The 14,089-nt window shown below is 40.8% G+C and overlaps 1 protein-coding gene across 2 annotated transcripts in view; it reads left to right on the top strand.

Moving 5' to 3' along the window:
• TBC1D4 (TBC1 domain family member 4) overlaps positions 1–6,156 on the top strand; it is a 98,932-nt gene extending 92,776 nt beyond the window's left edge. For both annotated transcript variants that reach the window (XM_082278224.1, XM_082278223.1), the window contains 3 exons: positions 267–436; positions 2,105–2,281; positions 3,873–6,156. In XM_082278224.1, coding sequence (XP_082134350.1) covers positions 267–436; positions 2,105–2,281; positions 3,873–4,100 — 575 coding nt within the window. In that variant the 3' untranslated portion in view covers positions 4,101–6,156. The remainder of the gene's footprint in view (positions 1–266; positions 437–2,104; positions 2,282–3,872) is intronic.
• Positions 6,157–14,089: the final 7,933 nt, after the last annotated feature.

The following is a 14,089-nucleotide window of genomic DNA, read 5'->3' as shown; positions in this document are numbered from 1 at the left end:
CAGACAGTGATGAAATGCTTATTGCAGATAACTGCTACAGACATAACAAGCATACAGTATTTTCTTTAATGCTCTCTCACATCTGTAAGATGAAAGAAAATTCTTTAATGTGCTTTATCCTCTTGTTGAAATAAGACATTGCACTTCTGAACTGAATATATCTGCACTGTGATTGATTACAAAGAAGAACATCCCAGCAAATATATGTATTTATCCAATGATTCTAGCTCCCATTTTCAAGGTACTGTAATTATTTTCTCTTTTAGACATTATTTTTCTTCAAGGAACAGAAGTCATATTTAAAGTAGCACTGAGCCTACTTAGCAGTCAAGAGACATCTATAATGGGATGTGAGAGTTTTGAGAACATTGTTGATTTTCTTAAAACCACTATTCCAGATATGACTAAGCCTCAAATGGAAAAAATTATTACTCAGGTAAGGATGTTTTTCGCTTTTCTTTTTTTCCCCCATTTATTTTACTTTAAAAGAATCATGCCTACAGTATAAGCAAAAGTCTTCTCAGAAGAAGATATGAAAACCTTCTTGAGAAATACTGTCTGTGGCTGGAATCTTCATCTCTGTACCTAAAGTTCCTCTGCGCTGAAGCTGCAAATCGAGAATGAGCCTCAGTCTAGTACCTTAATTGTGAACCTGGGAGCAGCTTTCCCCCTTCAAGTGGTAGTTCAGAGATAACAGAAGAGCTCTAGAAAACCATGTGTGTGAGTGAGCATTTATGCATTCCTGTGGCTTGTTAAGGTTTGAATCTTTCAGGTGCTTTTAGATAGGAATTCAGTTTTAGACTATGTAAATCTTCATTTCCTCATTGCATTGATTGTGACTGCTGTGCTAAACCTGTGTCAGGCACTTTCATGTCTGTCTTCACAACTCCTTGATTCTGGCAGTGATAGAGATGGTAGTTTAATACTGCATGGGTTGCAGAGCAGCTGTGCTGTGTGGGCATGGTAGAAATGGCTTTGTGCAAAGCCAGGTCTGATAGAGTAAAGAACGGGTTATGTTGCCTGCAGAGCTGAATGTGGTTACACGCAGGTCAGCTCAGCTCTGCTGGCCTGTGGTGTGGTCTCATGCTGAGCAGCCCTCCAGATCTGCATTCATGTGTAGACTGCCTGTATCCTATTGTTCCTATCCAGCCTGGCAGCAGGGACAGTTGTTTGACTATCTCACTCTGGTAGTTCCCAGGACCATCCCCTTATAATGGGTAGTGAAAGAAAAATGTAGACATCATGCAGATCTGTAATACACAGGTGATTTATCGGGTAGCTATGTAGAGGAAAATGGTACTTAGCCAGCTTGAACACTACATAATTGAAAGTTTTATCTCATTTGAATAGAATAGAACAGTGAAAGTAATACAGAACTTGGTTTTTCAGGGAATTTATGTGTGTCTGTGTTGGTGGAATATTTGTGATCTCTAGGATAAGGAACAGAAAAGATGTCACTGTAGACATCCTTCCAATCCTAGTCTAAAAATCTTTGGTAATTTTCCAAGACTGAGAGGCTGTGACTAGATGTGTAAACAGATAAGGGTCATACGATCTGTTCACTGTTAGAGGCTCAGTTCTGTAGTCTTCACAATGCTTTGTCCCTAAAGCATCCCAATAAGGAAGTAGTGTGTCATCATGCAGAGATAGAGCACATGGAATCTCTAACTGTGCAGAATGTTTTTATAGAAGTCTGTAAATGAGCTCTTGGAGTCAAGGGATCCAGTTTTGAAGGCAGAGATCTGATGAATCCCAGATTTAAAAACTTTGTCTTGAACTTCTTAATATTCCTGAGCAAGAGTCCATAAAACTTGGTCATATTATAAAATTCTTGAATTGAATAAGATTTTCCTGCTGATACATCTCCTAGTAAGAGCTGGTATTTGGTAATTGTAAAAGGCATGATCCAATTTTTTCTGAAGTCTATGATTTATTATGGCTACAACTCTCGATGTTATAATGCTCTTACTGTAGACATCCCCTTAAACACTTTTTTGAAGGGGACAGGAAAAGCATTAATCCAGAAGAGTTGACTCTTAGTCAAACATTCATGTGGAATAAGTCCTCTCTATTGTAGTTAAAAATGTTTTTTCTCTCATGGCAGGTGTTTGAGATGGATATTTCAAAACAGCTCCATGCCTATGAAGTAGAGTACCATGTTCTTCAAGATGAACTACAGGAAAACGTGAGTCCTTGTGATGAAGGTGAACCCCTGGAGAAGCTGGAGAGGGCAAACAATCATCTGAAGAGGCAAAACATGGATTTGTTGGAGAAGCTACAGGTAAATGACTTAGGCTACAAACTCATGGAGAAGTCATTTCTATGATTCAGCCAATAGTGGAGAAAGTGTTGTTATAAGTCTGTGTGAGAAGTCTTCTTGCTGCAAGACCTTGTGCAGTTGAGCAGTTCTCTTAATTATAGTGATTCACTTCTGCTAAGCATACTTCTAGATCCTTTGTCATTCCTTGGACTTTTCCTTCTTGATTTAGATTTCTTTTTTCCCAAAGCCTCTCTTCCCTTATCTTCCATAAAATCTGTTGGCAAAATTTGTGTGTCTTACTGAAAAATAAGTTCTCTGTCCCTTCATCTCTTTGCTTCCCTGTTGGAAAGTTTTAAGAAATAATCCATAATGCAGCAGACTTGTTTCCTCCAGGCCTTTGTAGGCAGTGTTATTTTGTTTCCTTCTGCTGAAACTCATAGTCTGCTTTTGGAAGGTGGTCCCTTCTAGCAGACCTCACTACATCTGAAAGCCACCAGACTTTGCCTGATAAAGTTGTGCTTTAAAGAAGTCCTTCCTCCTTCACTGTTCACCTGTAGCTTGGCCAAGACTTGTTTCAGTTGCAATATGTATTGTCTTGCATGTTCTTGAAAGGCAAGTTCTTGTTTTTTCATCACCAGGCTATTTCTTGTTATATTTGTTAATTTGAACAAACATTGCAAAGAGCTCAGAAAGCACTTTCAGCTTCTGAAACATGAAAATAGAAGGAAGGAAAAAAAGGAAAGATGAAGTCCCCATTATTTTTGTGTTTATGGGCTAAGGGTGCTGTGCTGTGTTCTTTTGATACTGAAAACAGGAATCACTTCAACGTTTTGCTATTATTAATTTTTCTTTTTTATTTTTCTTTATTTATTTACTGCAGCTTTGGCTTTTACCTTTGTTGTGAAAATGCACCAAAGGCGTAGAATAATTGAGTGGCTGATTTGAAAGGCTCTATCAAAGCTTTTCTGTTCTTTCAGAGTGCCTTACAATAATGCATCTTTCCCAGTTCCTTAACCTCTTCGCCTTTTTGTTTGTGTAACTTCTTCATTCCTCTGCTTGTACCCTTTCCTAGGAACAATCAGAATTCTTCCAGTTCCCACAGAGGGAACTGCTACTGCTGTGGTAAAGGGTTTCTTTGACTAGTCAGAGGAAGCTGTAGGTTTTTAATTGGACAATAGAAAACACAGTCTGCTTCTAGACTTAATGTTGAGGTTCTCTTTCCCTCCAGCTTCTCCATGCTTCTAACTTTATCACAGAGGGTTCCCCTTGTTCCATCACGGTCACACAGGTCATGTCTTCCAGTACTACTCCAGCTGCTGATTTCGTTTTTTCCCCTCCAGCTCCAGTTCCTTGTTACTTTCAGCTGTCCCTTGCTTGCTGCAACTTGTAGGTCTCCTTCCCTCTGTAAAGCTTTGAGAAATCCTTCAGATTGATCTGGTCACTGTGAGGAGGTTTGGTGTATGATACACAATGCACATTCCTTGTATTGTCTGTCTACACAGATGTCTTTCAGAAGTAGCTATGTAATTCTTTCCTTAACAGATACCTTATCATAATATTAAAAGAAAACTATTCCGCATTTATAAATTTATTATGATGTTATTATTTACAGGTTGCTCACGCTAAAATTCAGAGTCTGGAAGCCAGCCTGGAGACTGTTTTGACTCGGGAGAACAAAATGAAGACTGTAATTCAGTCCCTGGAACAGGAGAAGATAACATATCAAAAGACTCTTGAGCAGATAGTGAAGTATTTGCCAGCGGAATCGTTGTCTGACTGTGAACTGCTCCTGAAGGAAGTAAACTACAACCCAAATAATAAAATATGGAGTAAGCCATAAGCCAGGGTCTTCTAGGCAGCATTTCTTAAAAAAAAAAAAAAAAAAAAAAGGAATGAAAAAATGAGTATGCTGCTTTTTCAATAACTACTTAGCAATAGGCAATGGTATTACCCAAAAATAGTGCTGGGACACTCATAGCTACAGATGGGCCTTCAAGTGTCAGTATGCAAATTCAGGCTATTAATTTTTTTATGGTTATGTAAATAAATCACAAGGGGGAAATAAAGGATTCTCACATGTAATTATGATGAGTAGATGTATATTTAGAGTTGACCTAAAGAAAAAGAGGAATTGGAGTAGAGAAAGATAATTCTGATCTGCAAATTCACTCTGGATGTGCTTGTCTTGTAGTGAAATGAGGATAGTGTGTCTTTCTATATCTGTATATTGAATATGTTGAATAATACTTGAAGAAAAAAAAAAAAGGAGAATGTTATTTTCCCTCCAAAGAGCAGCATGTTTCACATCTTCTGTGGAAAATCTGTGTGAACTCATGCGTGCCCCTCTTTTAATTCTACTGACATTGTGAGCACAGACCAATAAGCAGAAAAAGTGTCATGACATGTTTTGCACAGAAAGAGCTGTAGTGCCATCCGCTGCCTGGGCTGTCCCAGTCAGCAGTGTGATTCCACATGCATGTTGGAACTGGAAACAAAAAAAACATTGCATCATAGCTCCACCTCCGTCACCCAGAGCTAAGGAATAGGTGTCTGCACGCACTCGCAGAGCTCGCAGAGCTCGCAAAGGCAAGAGCTTGGTGACTGCTGCTCCCTTCTTGGCCTTTTTGCTTCCACCTGTGCTGGGGTTGATCGTGATGAGGAGAGGAAGGAAGCCCAGCAGTGGGATGGGATTCATTCCGATGTTAGTTTTCCACCGGAGATTTGCCTGTTGTAAGTTAGATGTGTAAGGGGTTCTCATTTAACCAAAGAAATGCTGCAAGAAGCCTTGTGTAATTATATTGGGATGCAGAAAGCTGTTTTAAATTTTATTTGAGAAGAAAATTGAGGTAGGTTGCAGGAAGTTAAGCATGAGTGCACAAGAGAGGACCAAGCAAGTCTCAGATATTATGTACCTTTCAGTTTCCACATATACAGTGGCTATACATTTCAAAGGGGATCCTGAAGTACAGGCACAGTTTTAATAATGCTTTCCAGGCTATTCCTGTTTTAATACTGCTTTGTGGTCTTCTTTTTAAAACAAAAGTCATGAATTTGTGTGTTCTGGACAGAAGGTGAGATAAACTCTGATCATTTCAAGGGAGAAATTATGTTTATAAAGGTAAACTTATAAAAAGTTGCATATCGATTTGAAAATGTTTTCAAGTGGAATTTTTGAGAAGGCTTAGACAAATGTGTAATAGACAAGTATTTTGGAGTGCATGTCTGAACCCTTAACTGCGTGTTACAGTGGCTCATGTTATCTCTTTCCCTTTATACTGTATTTCAGGAAACACTTGTTCTTTTTAGTAAGAAAACCAATTAAGCAAAGTGCCAAATCCAGCAGTGTCTTTTTGCATAAGATTGTCCAATTTAGAAAGCATGGACTGAATATCACTGCTTTCTAAGTATTACGCTTTATGTTACCATAAAAGTGAGCAACAACAGTGCTTATTTGCTGCACACTGCTGTGGAACTTAGGGGCTTTGGCTCTCCTGGGTTTTTTGTTGTTTTTTTACTTCCATGATGTTTTATTTGATTAAAGATACTGATTTACTTAACAGTCTCTCTTTTTACATTTCGGGTGAAAGGTCTTAACACTGTGTATAAAATTATGTGGAATCTGTCTAGATATTTCAAGAATGTCGTATTGTACTAGATGGGGAAATGCCAAGTGACAAGGCAGTTCTTTGCAGTTTTGTTCAAGAGTGAGTTTTATCTGATGTGTATATAAAAAACTAATCCCAGGAACTGCAGCAGAATCTATTACAAAGAATCAAGATTATTCAGGTACATCTTTTTTTTGAAGATGCACTGAATGAGCTTTATTGTCTGTTTCACTTTAAATTTTTTTCATGTAATGCCTGGAGAAATTCCAATAAACATCATTGCTGCATTTCCCACGGCCTCTGGCTAGTTTTATTTTTCTACACTTCAAGCACCAATCTCATTCTCAATAATACTGTTCACATGAAATATGAAAAGGATCTGGGTTTAATTGCTAGTTGTGGGGAAGAAAACCTGCAGGATTTGTAGAAGTACACAGAGTACAAGGATATATATTCTTCTCAGGGAGAATAATCTTGCGTTGTTCTTAACTGAAGATGAAATTGTTAAAAGGTATTTTTGTTCTGTAGCAGTTCAGTTAGTACACCTGCATGTTGACAATAGTAGTTTGATGAACTTTGTGTATCTACCTTTGAAGTGGGAGGAGAGTGCAACAACACATGGGAATAAACTACAGAAGTAAAACCACAGTGTGGTAAGTGCCTCGTGGCGTCAGGACACTTCTGATAGTGTTTGTATGCTGAACCCAAGAGTGCCTTGTAACTGGATATCTCTAGGCTGTGTAGCTTGAAGTCTGCACTCAAGCAGCTCTCCTCCACACCATCATCAGATGAATAACCAGCAAGATTATCTAGAAGACTGAACTGGATGTGTGTATGAGTCCATCTATTTAATGTATAGATGGCTTTACAGCTATTCTGTGCAGTTGCACTTGTGCAGCTGTGAGGAGGGGGAGGTCTTAAGGTCCAGTGGGCCAGAGGCAGAGCTGCAAGGATAATTGCTTGGGAGAAGGGGCATTTCCTGGGATCAGACAAATTGCTCTTCTGTTTCTGTATCTTGTTTTTCAGATTGGAAAAAAAATCTCAGAATAAAGCTGCTGTTCTCTCTGAGCTAAGCACAACAGAGCTCTCAGTTTTTGCACTAAACTTGTGGAGACCTAACTCTTGAGGAAAAAGTATCTGCTGTTTTCAGAAACAGGTAATTTAGATTGCTTTCTGCTGGTAGAGGGCTTTTTTTCAAAGTCTGGGGAGATGTATGTCCTTCTAGCTAGCAAACTGGCTAGGAATAAATAGGCTGAAATGAGCCAGTGTGGTAAGAAGGGCTAATGTAGGAGACTCTGGTATTCGCTTCTTTTACAGGTGGAAAATCTGGCCAGAAAGTTGTTTCTTGGGGTTTTTTTCTTCTCGTATGGAGTATTTATTTATCTCCTCAAAAGAGGAATGCTTATTTAAGGTGCCTGAAAGTTGCATTTGTTCACTTCTGTCTAAAAAAAGCATTAGATTTTACTGAAAATCGACCTTAGTTGAAATCACAAATCTAGTTGAGTGGTTTGACTCTGCTGTCTTCAACATGACAGTTCTTAGCTCAATATCACTACAGGAAAGCTGAACAATTTGTAACGTACAAAAGAATTTCAGCAGTTTGATCCAAGAATTTGATATTACTAGTGTGATCCAGAGGGTCTGCATCTGGACACTTAATCTAAACCTGAAAGCACATAGGTATTAGTGTGAATAGCCTTTTCTGTGCTGAGGTGAATAACCCCAGGCAGTGTTAATAGTGATTATCCAGTCAGTCTTTGTAGTAGATGGGTGTTGACAGGCATGTGCAGGCTGTAACATGTCAAGATTTATGCCAGGCTATACCATCCTTTAGAATAATTTAATTGATTCTGTGCTTCATCTTTTACTGCCAGTGTTAGCTATTGAATGCATTTAACATATGCTTCTCCTTCCTCAGTCTTTCTAGTGACTAGAAAAAACAAAATTTAATGCTCTTTTCAAAAAAGACATATCCAATATTTAGCTATATCCTTAGTCCAGTGTGCAAGAGAGAGTTCATGTGCCTAAAGTTTAACACATTAGCTCACTCTGTCTGAAAGCGTGTTGAACTCTGCAGTGACAGTAAAAAGCTGGGCAGTGAAGCAAAGATGACTGGTGCCTTGAGCAGCTGATGGGTTGTGTGCTGACAGGCTTGCAGTGTAGTAGAATCTGGACAGATTGGCACTTGGTCTGTTTGGTTTTATTTTAGTGTTGACCTTAATTGTGGACCAAAGGAAGGAGCTGGCAATGGTCCTTTACCAAAATGCTGTGTTAGCATTTCATTTGAGTTGAGAAGTCTTCCAGTCCTTAACTGTGCTCTTCAGAACTCTTGCTCAGCAGCCACTTTTAACGAGAAATTTGGGAATTGTTGTTTGTAGTCTTACCATTAAAAAAACTTCTCCTGGAGCTTATCCAGGCTGTTTCTGTGCTCAAACTGCAGCTTACTCAAGTCTTCACTCTGATAAAGGAAAGTAAGAAGGTTTTATTATATAGGTTTTATTTTTGATCAGAGCATGTGCTGAGAGATGACACAAATGGTATGCATTATTTCTTGCTGAAACTTACACAGGGAAAAGTATTCTGTGCCTGATGCACCCCAGAGTGTGGTTGGCCCTTTTGCTGTCATGACTGTTGCTGGCTCAAATTTAACTTGCCATCAAACACCTAGATCACTTTCTGCAGGACTGCTCTGCCGCCTCTCATCCCCCAGTGTGTACATATGACCAGGATTGCCCCATCCTAGGTAGAGAATACATCACTTGCTCTTATTAAATTTCATACAGTTGGTGATTGCCCAGTTCTGTAGTCTATCCAGATGTCCCTTTACCCTTGAGGGAGTCCACAGCTCCTCCTAGTTGACACCAGCAGCAGACATGGGGACTAGAGATACCCTGGGGACAGTGAAGTGCAGATCCAGGCTAGCTGGAGCCCAGAAGGAGCCACAGTAACACCATGCAAAGCCTGGCTTGCTGAACAGCCAGGACCAGTCTGTGGGAGGCTGTGGGCAGGCTGGCCATCACCTCCATGCTGCATGTTCGGGCTCCTTGCTGCAGGTGAGGCCAGGCCTGGCCTGTGCACTGAGTGCCTATTTGTCCCGTGCAGTTGTTGCTCCCAAATGTTGTCTTCCAGTTTGGTGTTGTGTGCTGGGACAGCACTGGGATGCCAACCAAACTGGAGAAAGTAGGGGTGAGGGGGAGATGTCCTTTGAAGTGCACACCTGATTCTAATGAAAAATGCTGCTGTGGGCAGGCCCCCAGTGCCAGTCGGGACTCCCCTGGTACTGTTCCCGGAGGATACAGGACTAGTTCCGTGTGGAGCTGCTGGGCTGTCTGCATTATCCTGTACAGCACTCAGTAAAGGGTGATTTTTTATTTTCCCCCCTAGTGCTAAAAAAGAACATATGCCTTCATTTTTTTTAATGATCAATCTGCTAAAGTTGATGTTCCGGAAGAAATCGTAGTTAGTGTATTTGTGCTTGAGTATTGCCCACAAGGTGTCACTGTTGGTTTTGTACATGTAGCTTTTGTGTGTGTTGGTTTGGTGGTTTTGTGGCTCTTAGAGAGGAGAATGAACTTAGTGTCCTGTTTGATGAAGCATGATGCTCTATTTGCATGCTGTTTGTAATAAAATGTGATGTTTGTGGTCAAAGACTCTATTATAATGAGAGGACTTACTAAATGACACATAGGGCCTTCTCAGAAGCGGATGTCTTACAGTGTTTCATCTCTGCTCTTGTGCAAGAGAATTATGGAAGTATTTCACCCTAAAACTGGCATCTGTTGTTCCCAGCAATCTGATCCCAGGTGTCTCCTTTTGTACAGTTCTGTTTGAGCAGAATCTGTATTTCTTGAAAGCAACATCAAGTTGATCTGGTCTAACTGCTGTCTGATTTCACACTTACCCTTTTTTTGTCTTTTAAAAATAAGGTTTCCTTGCCATAAACTTCCCCATGTCCACTAAATCTTGAATAATCAGTTCTTCTTCCCTGGTTTTCTTTTAATTAAATCGTACTGGGTTTTAGTGGTCAGAAGGAAGATGGAGGATTTGCTCCTAATTTTCCTAGACCTACAGAAAAAACATGATTTACTGCTTTCATTTTCCAGTTAACACATTTTCCCTCCAACGGCAGTGGAGCCCTGTGCTCACTCTGAGATGTGAGGACGTGTTCAGATAATGTGATGTTCCAACCACCCAGACACAGCTGTTCCCAAATGGGTCTGGACAACATGTTTACCTCCCGAGCAGAGCCCCATATTCAAACCATACTCAGGTAATTATGGCATGAGCAATTCCCTGGGGACCTCTGGGCATAAGCAAAGAGACTACAGCCCTTCTTCAATGCGTTTGCATTTCTAAAAGCACCAAATTATAGATGGGCCTAATGGGTTGAAGGTGCTTAAAGCAGGGCCAGTGCATTTCATGTGCAATATACCATCATTTGAAAAGCTATCACATTGTGGAAACATCATTCAAGTGCTAATTTAAATAATACTAACATCTGAAATGAAGGCAATGTTCTGACATTTATAGGTTTAATGTCTATTTCTGCACTCTACCAAAATAGATGGGCTGTGGGTGGTTCTATGATTATTGCTGTGCATTAGCAAGACAAAAATCGTGTAGGCAGCTGCTATTATGCCTGAGTAAATATAGATGAGGGAGAATCTACAGGGTAATTTTTTTTATGTCACATGTTTATTTAAGATATAATTAGGAACAACGTTAACTTCAGTAGTGCTTAAGGGTTTGGAGAGGGAGAGAATATCTTAAAAATTCAGTGACCGGCATGCCTTCATACTGCATAGCCTGGGGTCCTGGTAGTCCCAGGGATGGGGTTACACAGTCCTGGGAGCAGTGATTCCCTGCAGCCCTTTGCCTGCTGAGCAGTCACAGCTATTGAGGCTGGATGCATGTCACGCCATTATCCTAACCAAAAGCTGTGACCTTTGTGTTGTCTTCCATTGCGGTGATCCTGAAAAACTTCAGAGGGCTTTGATAGGCTGAAATGGGTATTTTTGTCCTGAGTTTTGGTATTGCATGTTGTGGAAGGAGGAAAGGTAGCAGTTCTTTTGGAAGAACATAATTTTATCATGTTTTGCCCTAGACAAGTAAAAGCTATGTCCTTCCTACTCTAAACAGGAAGGGAAATGAGGAATGCCGAGCCACTAAACTGCTTACAATGGCATAACTACTTTTAGTACTTTATATCCTCGGCAGGAGGACAGGATCCTGCTGCCTTTTTTTTTTCCAGCTGGCCCCAACATGTGTAGCCACTGTAGTCCTGTTTGCATTCCTCATGAAGGGTGAGACTACTGACCATTTCCTTGGCTTGTGCGTGGTGTTCTTACCAACCTCTGCCTGCTGGAGAACCATAGCATCAAATCTCTTGTGTTTTCCTAAGAAATGTATTTCCATCAAAGCTCTGGTGTTTTCCTAAGAAATGTATTTTCATCAGCTCAATGGACAGTGACACTGCTTTCCATCTTTCGTGAAAAGGCAGAGAGCCTTGTGTGGCTGTTCCTTGGGATTCGTTTGCATGCTCTTGCAGAAATTGGGCACAAGCAATGCCAGAGGATGTTTCCTATGCCTGGCCACAGCTGGCCACTCTTTAAAAGGTCCAGGACTTGGATGTTGGTAACATCCCTAGTATATGAAGGTGTTGGGTTTTTTATTTTGAACTGTCTGTCAGTGGAAGAACGCCTGATGAAGTTAAACAGCCCTGGAGGACACTTCAGCTGAGGAGGCTGGAGATGTGTAAAGTGGTTGTGTGTGGGAGGGCAGGAAGAAATGGAATTAAGGTAGGAAATCATAAAGTAGATGTGACAAACACTTCTGCTTTTATAGCAGCTTATTTATACCAAAACTCATTATACCATGTCAGTTTTTGAGGAATTCTGGCTTCTTGACATTTGTCCTACTTACCCTTTACAGAAAGTATATATTTTTCCGAGCACCACCTGAAATGATCATAGCACTTAATGAGCCAAAGTTCTCTAATGGTGCAAAGCTGCTAAGAGGAGAATCCTGCATTTAGGAAACTGTATTTATTTGTGATGTAACAGAGCCTAGAGAGATGCTACAGCATCAATCTCGTAAGATGGCAAAAGATGAGCACTGTCCCAAAAATTTACCATTAAATCAAAGAAGTGGGAAGAGCAGCACTGGCCCAGGGCAATTATGATCAGTTTAGGCAGACGTACCACTGTATTGTAAGTGCCTGTTTTTAGAGGTGGGATGATTTCATTTAAGCTTCATCAAGCTTTTTTGGGTCAACACTGGCTTTGTAGCGACACCTGCAAAGAGTAAATCTGATTAATCTGGGTCCTAAAACATTTACTCCTTCCTTCTCTCTCATCCACTGCAAATACCAGCAAGAAACATATAGGTGCAGCACCTCTTTTCACTCTATATGATAGTCTAATGGTTAGCCCAATTGTTAAGGAAACAAAAAGCCATATTTCTGGTCAAAAATGCATCTTGGAAAAATACCACCAGTGGAAACATGTAACATGGACAGCTTCCACAGCCTCTTTGTTTATTCTTATACTTAGGAGATTCAAATAATGAGCATGACTGAACGCTCAAAGGATCTCAGTTACAGAACCTCTTTCCCCCATCCCCCCTTCCATTTATGGCATGCTTTGAGGGAAATTATAATGAACATGCTGTTAAACAAAACATGAACCCTCAGGCTATCTGGGCCATGGCAGATCCTCTGCTCCTTTGAGTGTGCTCCCTCCCCTGTGTGAGCTTCAATCCTGATAGGACTTTACAGCCCATTCTTGCTCCCAGACCCCAGAGTTGGGATCTCTAGTCACCAAGTTGGGGAGGGCAGGAAAAGGAGAAGAGGGACGTGTGATGCTGTCACTCTCTCTCCATACATGCCAAGACTGCTGCTCTTCAACCGCAGTGTCATCTGAGCAAGTAGTTCCAGGGGAGTTTATTATTACTATTTTTGTTTATTATTACTATTTTTATTTTCTTCCTTTTCTTTCCCCTCATCTCAGAGGAGTCTGAGTCTGAAGAGAGTCTCAGTGTAAACCTCTGAACACAGAAATAAACTGTAGTCCATCCTGTGTGCAGTAGGAAAATGAATAGCAATAAAATTTTGCCTGGAGCTGGAGGGAAAGGCGAAGGAGGATTTGCTGCTGCCTGGGGCTGCAGGGCAAGGTGAAGGAGAAGGATTTGCTCCTGTTGCTGCCTTAAGTAGATAGAGCATGCTGGAGTTTAGGGCCTGGTTCCATGTATCTGTCATAAAATGAATGTGTGCTCTGTCACCATCTGTAGTGTGTGCACAGCAGCAAACCACTTCGAACACAACTAAATGTGTAATGGCCCAGAGGCAGAGAAGGAAAACGAGAAACAGAAGGAAGGAGGGAGCATATACTGCAGGAGAAGACAAGGGCTGGGGTTGCATTAGGCATGTGAGGAGAAACCCATGCCACTTTTCTTAGCCTGCTGGAGGTGCCTGTCCCCATGAGGTCTGGAGTCACAAATGGAGTTGGGATATCTCTCTTCGGCTCTGCCAGCAACTCTCTCCAAGCTGTAAACATTTCAAGATATAATGTTTACTGTCCTTTCACAGTAACAATACAGGGAGGAGAAAGCACCTACCAACAAAATCCTTTGTAGCCCTAAAGCACACTGATGGCACCCTCAATCACTGCTCCCCACAAACAGGGTTGCTTTACCCACAGGAAACAAGTCACACATTAGGTTTTGCCACAAAGTCACTTTAACACTGAAGTGGGTAAAACATTTTCCTCTTCCCAAAGAGCAAGTTCACTTAAAACTTCTGAAGTTATGGAAAGGAAGAGGTGACCTTTTGAGCAAAGATCCAGTGCACAAAATCCCTGCATCTTTTTGGCTTGGCCTCTGACCGGCAGGTGAAGAGGAACTCTTGTTTTCAGCAAAATCCAAATGCCAAGTCAGGCAGCTAGAAGCACCCCCGTGGCATTAGCTTTTTATAACCCTCCAAATGTAGTAGCACCCTTATGGTCTTATTGTTACACTTTTATTTTTTTTTTAATGTCAGCGTTTACGTTGGTCTGTGCATGTAAATGATAAATATAATTTCATCACAGAGGAATCAAGGGTGTGTAGCATATTTCTTTGATTTGGCAGGGCCAATAAAACTTGTGTACTGAGAGTGGCTTCCTTTAGTCATCCTTTTACAGAAGCTTTTATTACTTCCTTAGCCTTCGCATGAAAAGCCACACGTAGT

Source organism: Coloeus monedula, assembly GCF_965178545.1.
Source record: "Coloeus monedula genome assembly, chromosome: 3".
NCBI classification, from domain to species: domain Eukaryota; kingdom Metazoa; phylum Chordata; class Aves; order Passeriformes; family Corvidae; genus Coloeus; species Coloeus monedula.
The sequence above is the reverse complement of the archived record's forward strand: the minus strand, read 5'-3'. Positions and strand labels throughout refer to the sequence as shown.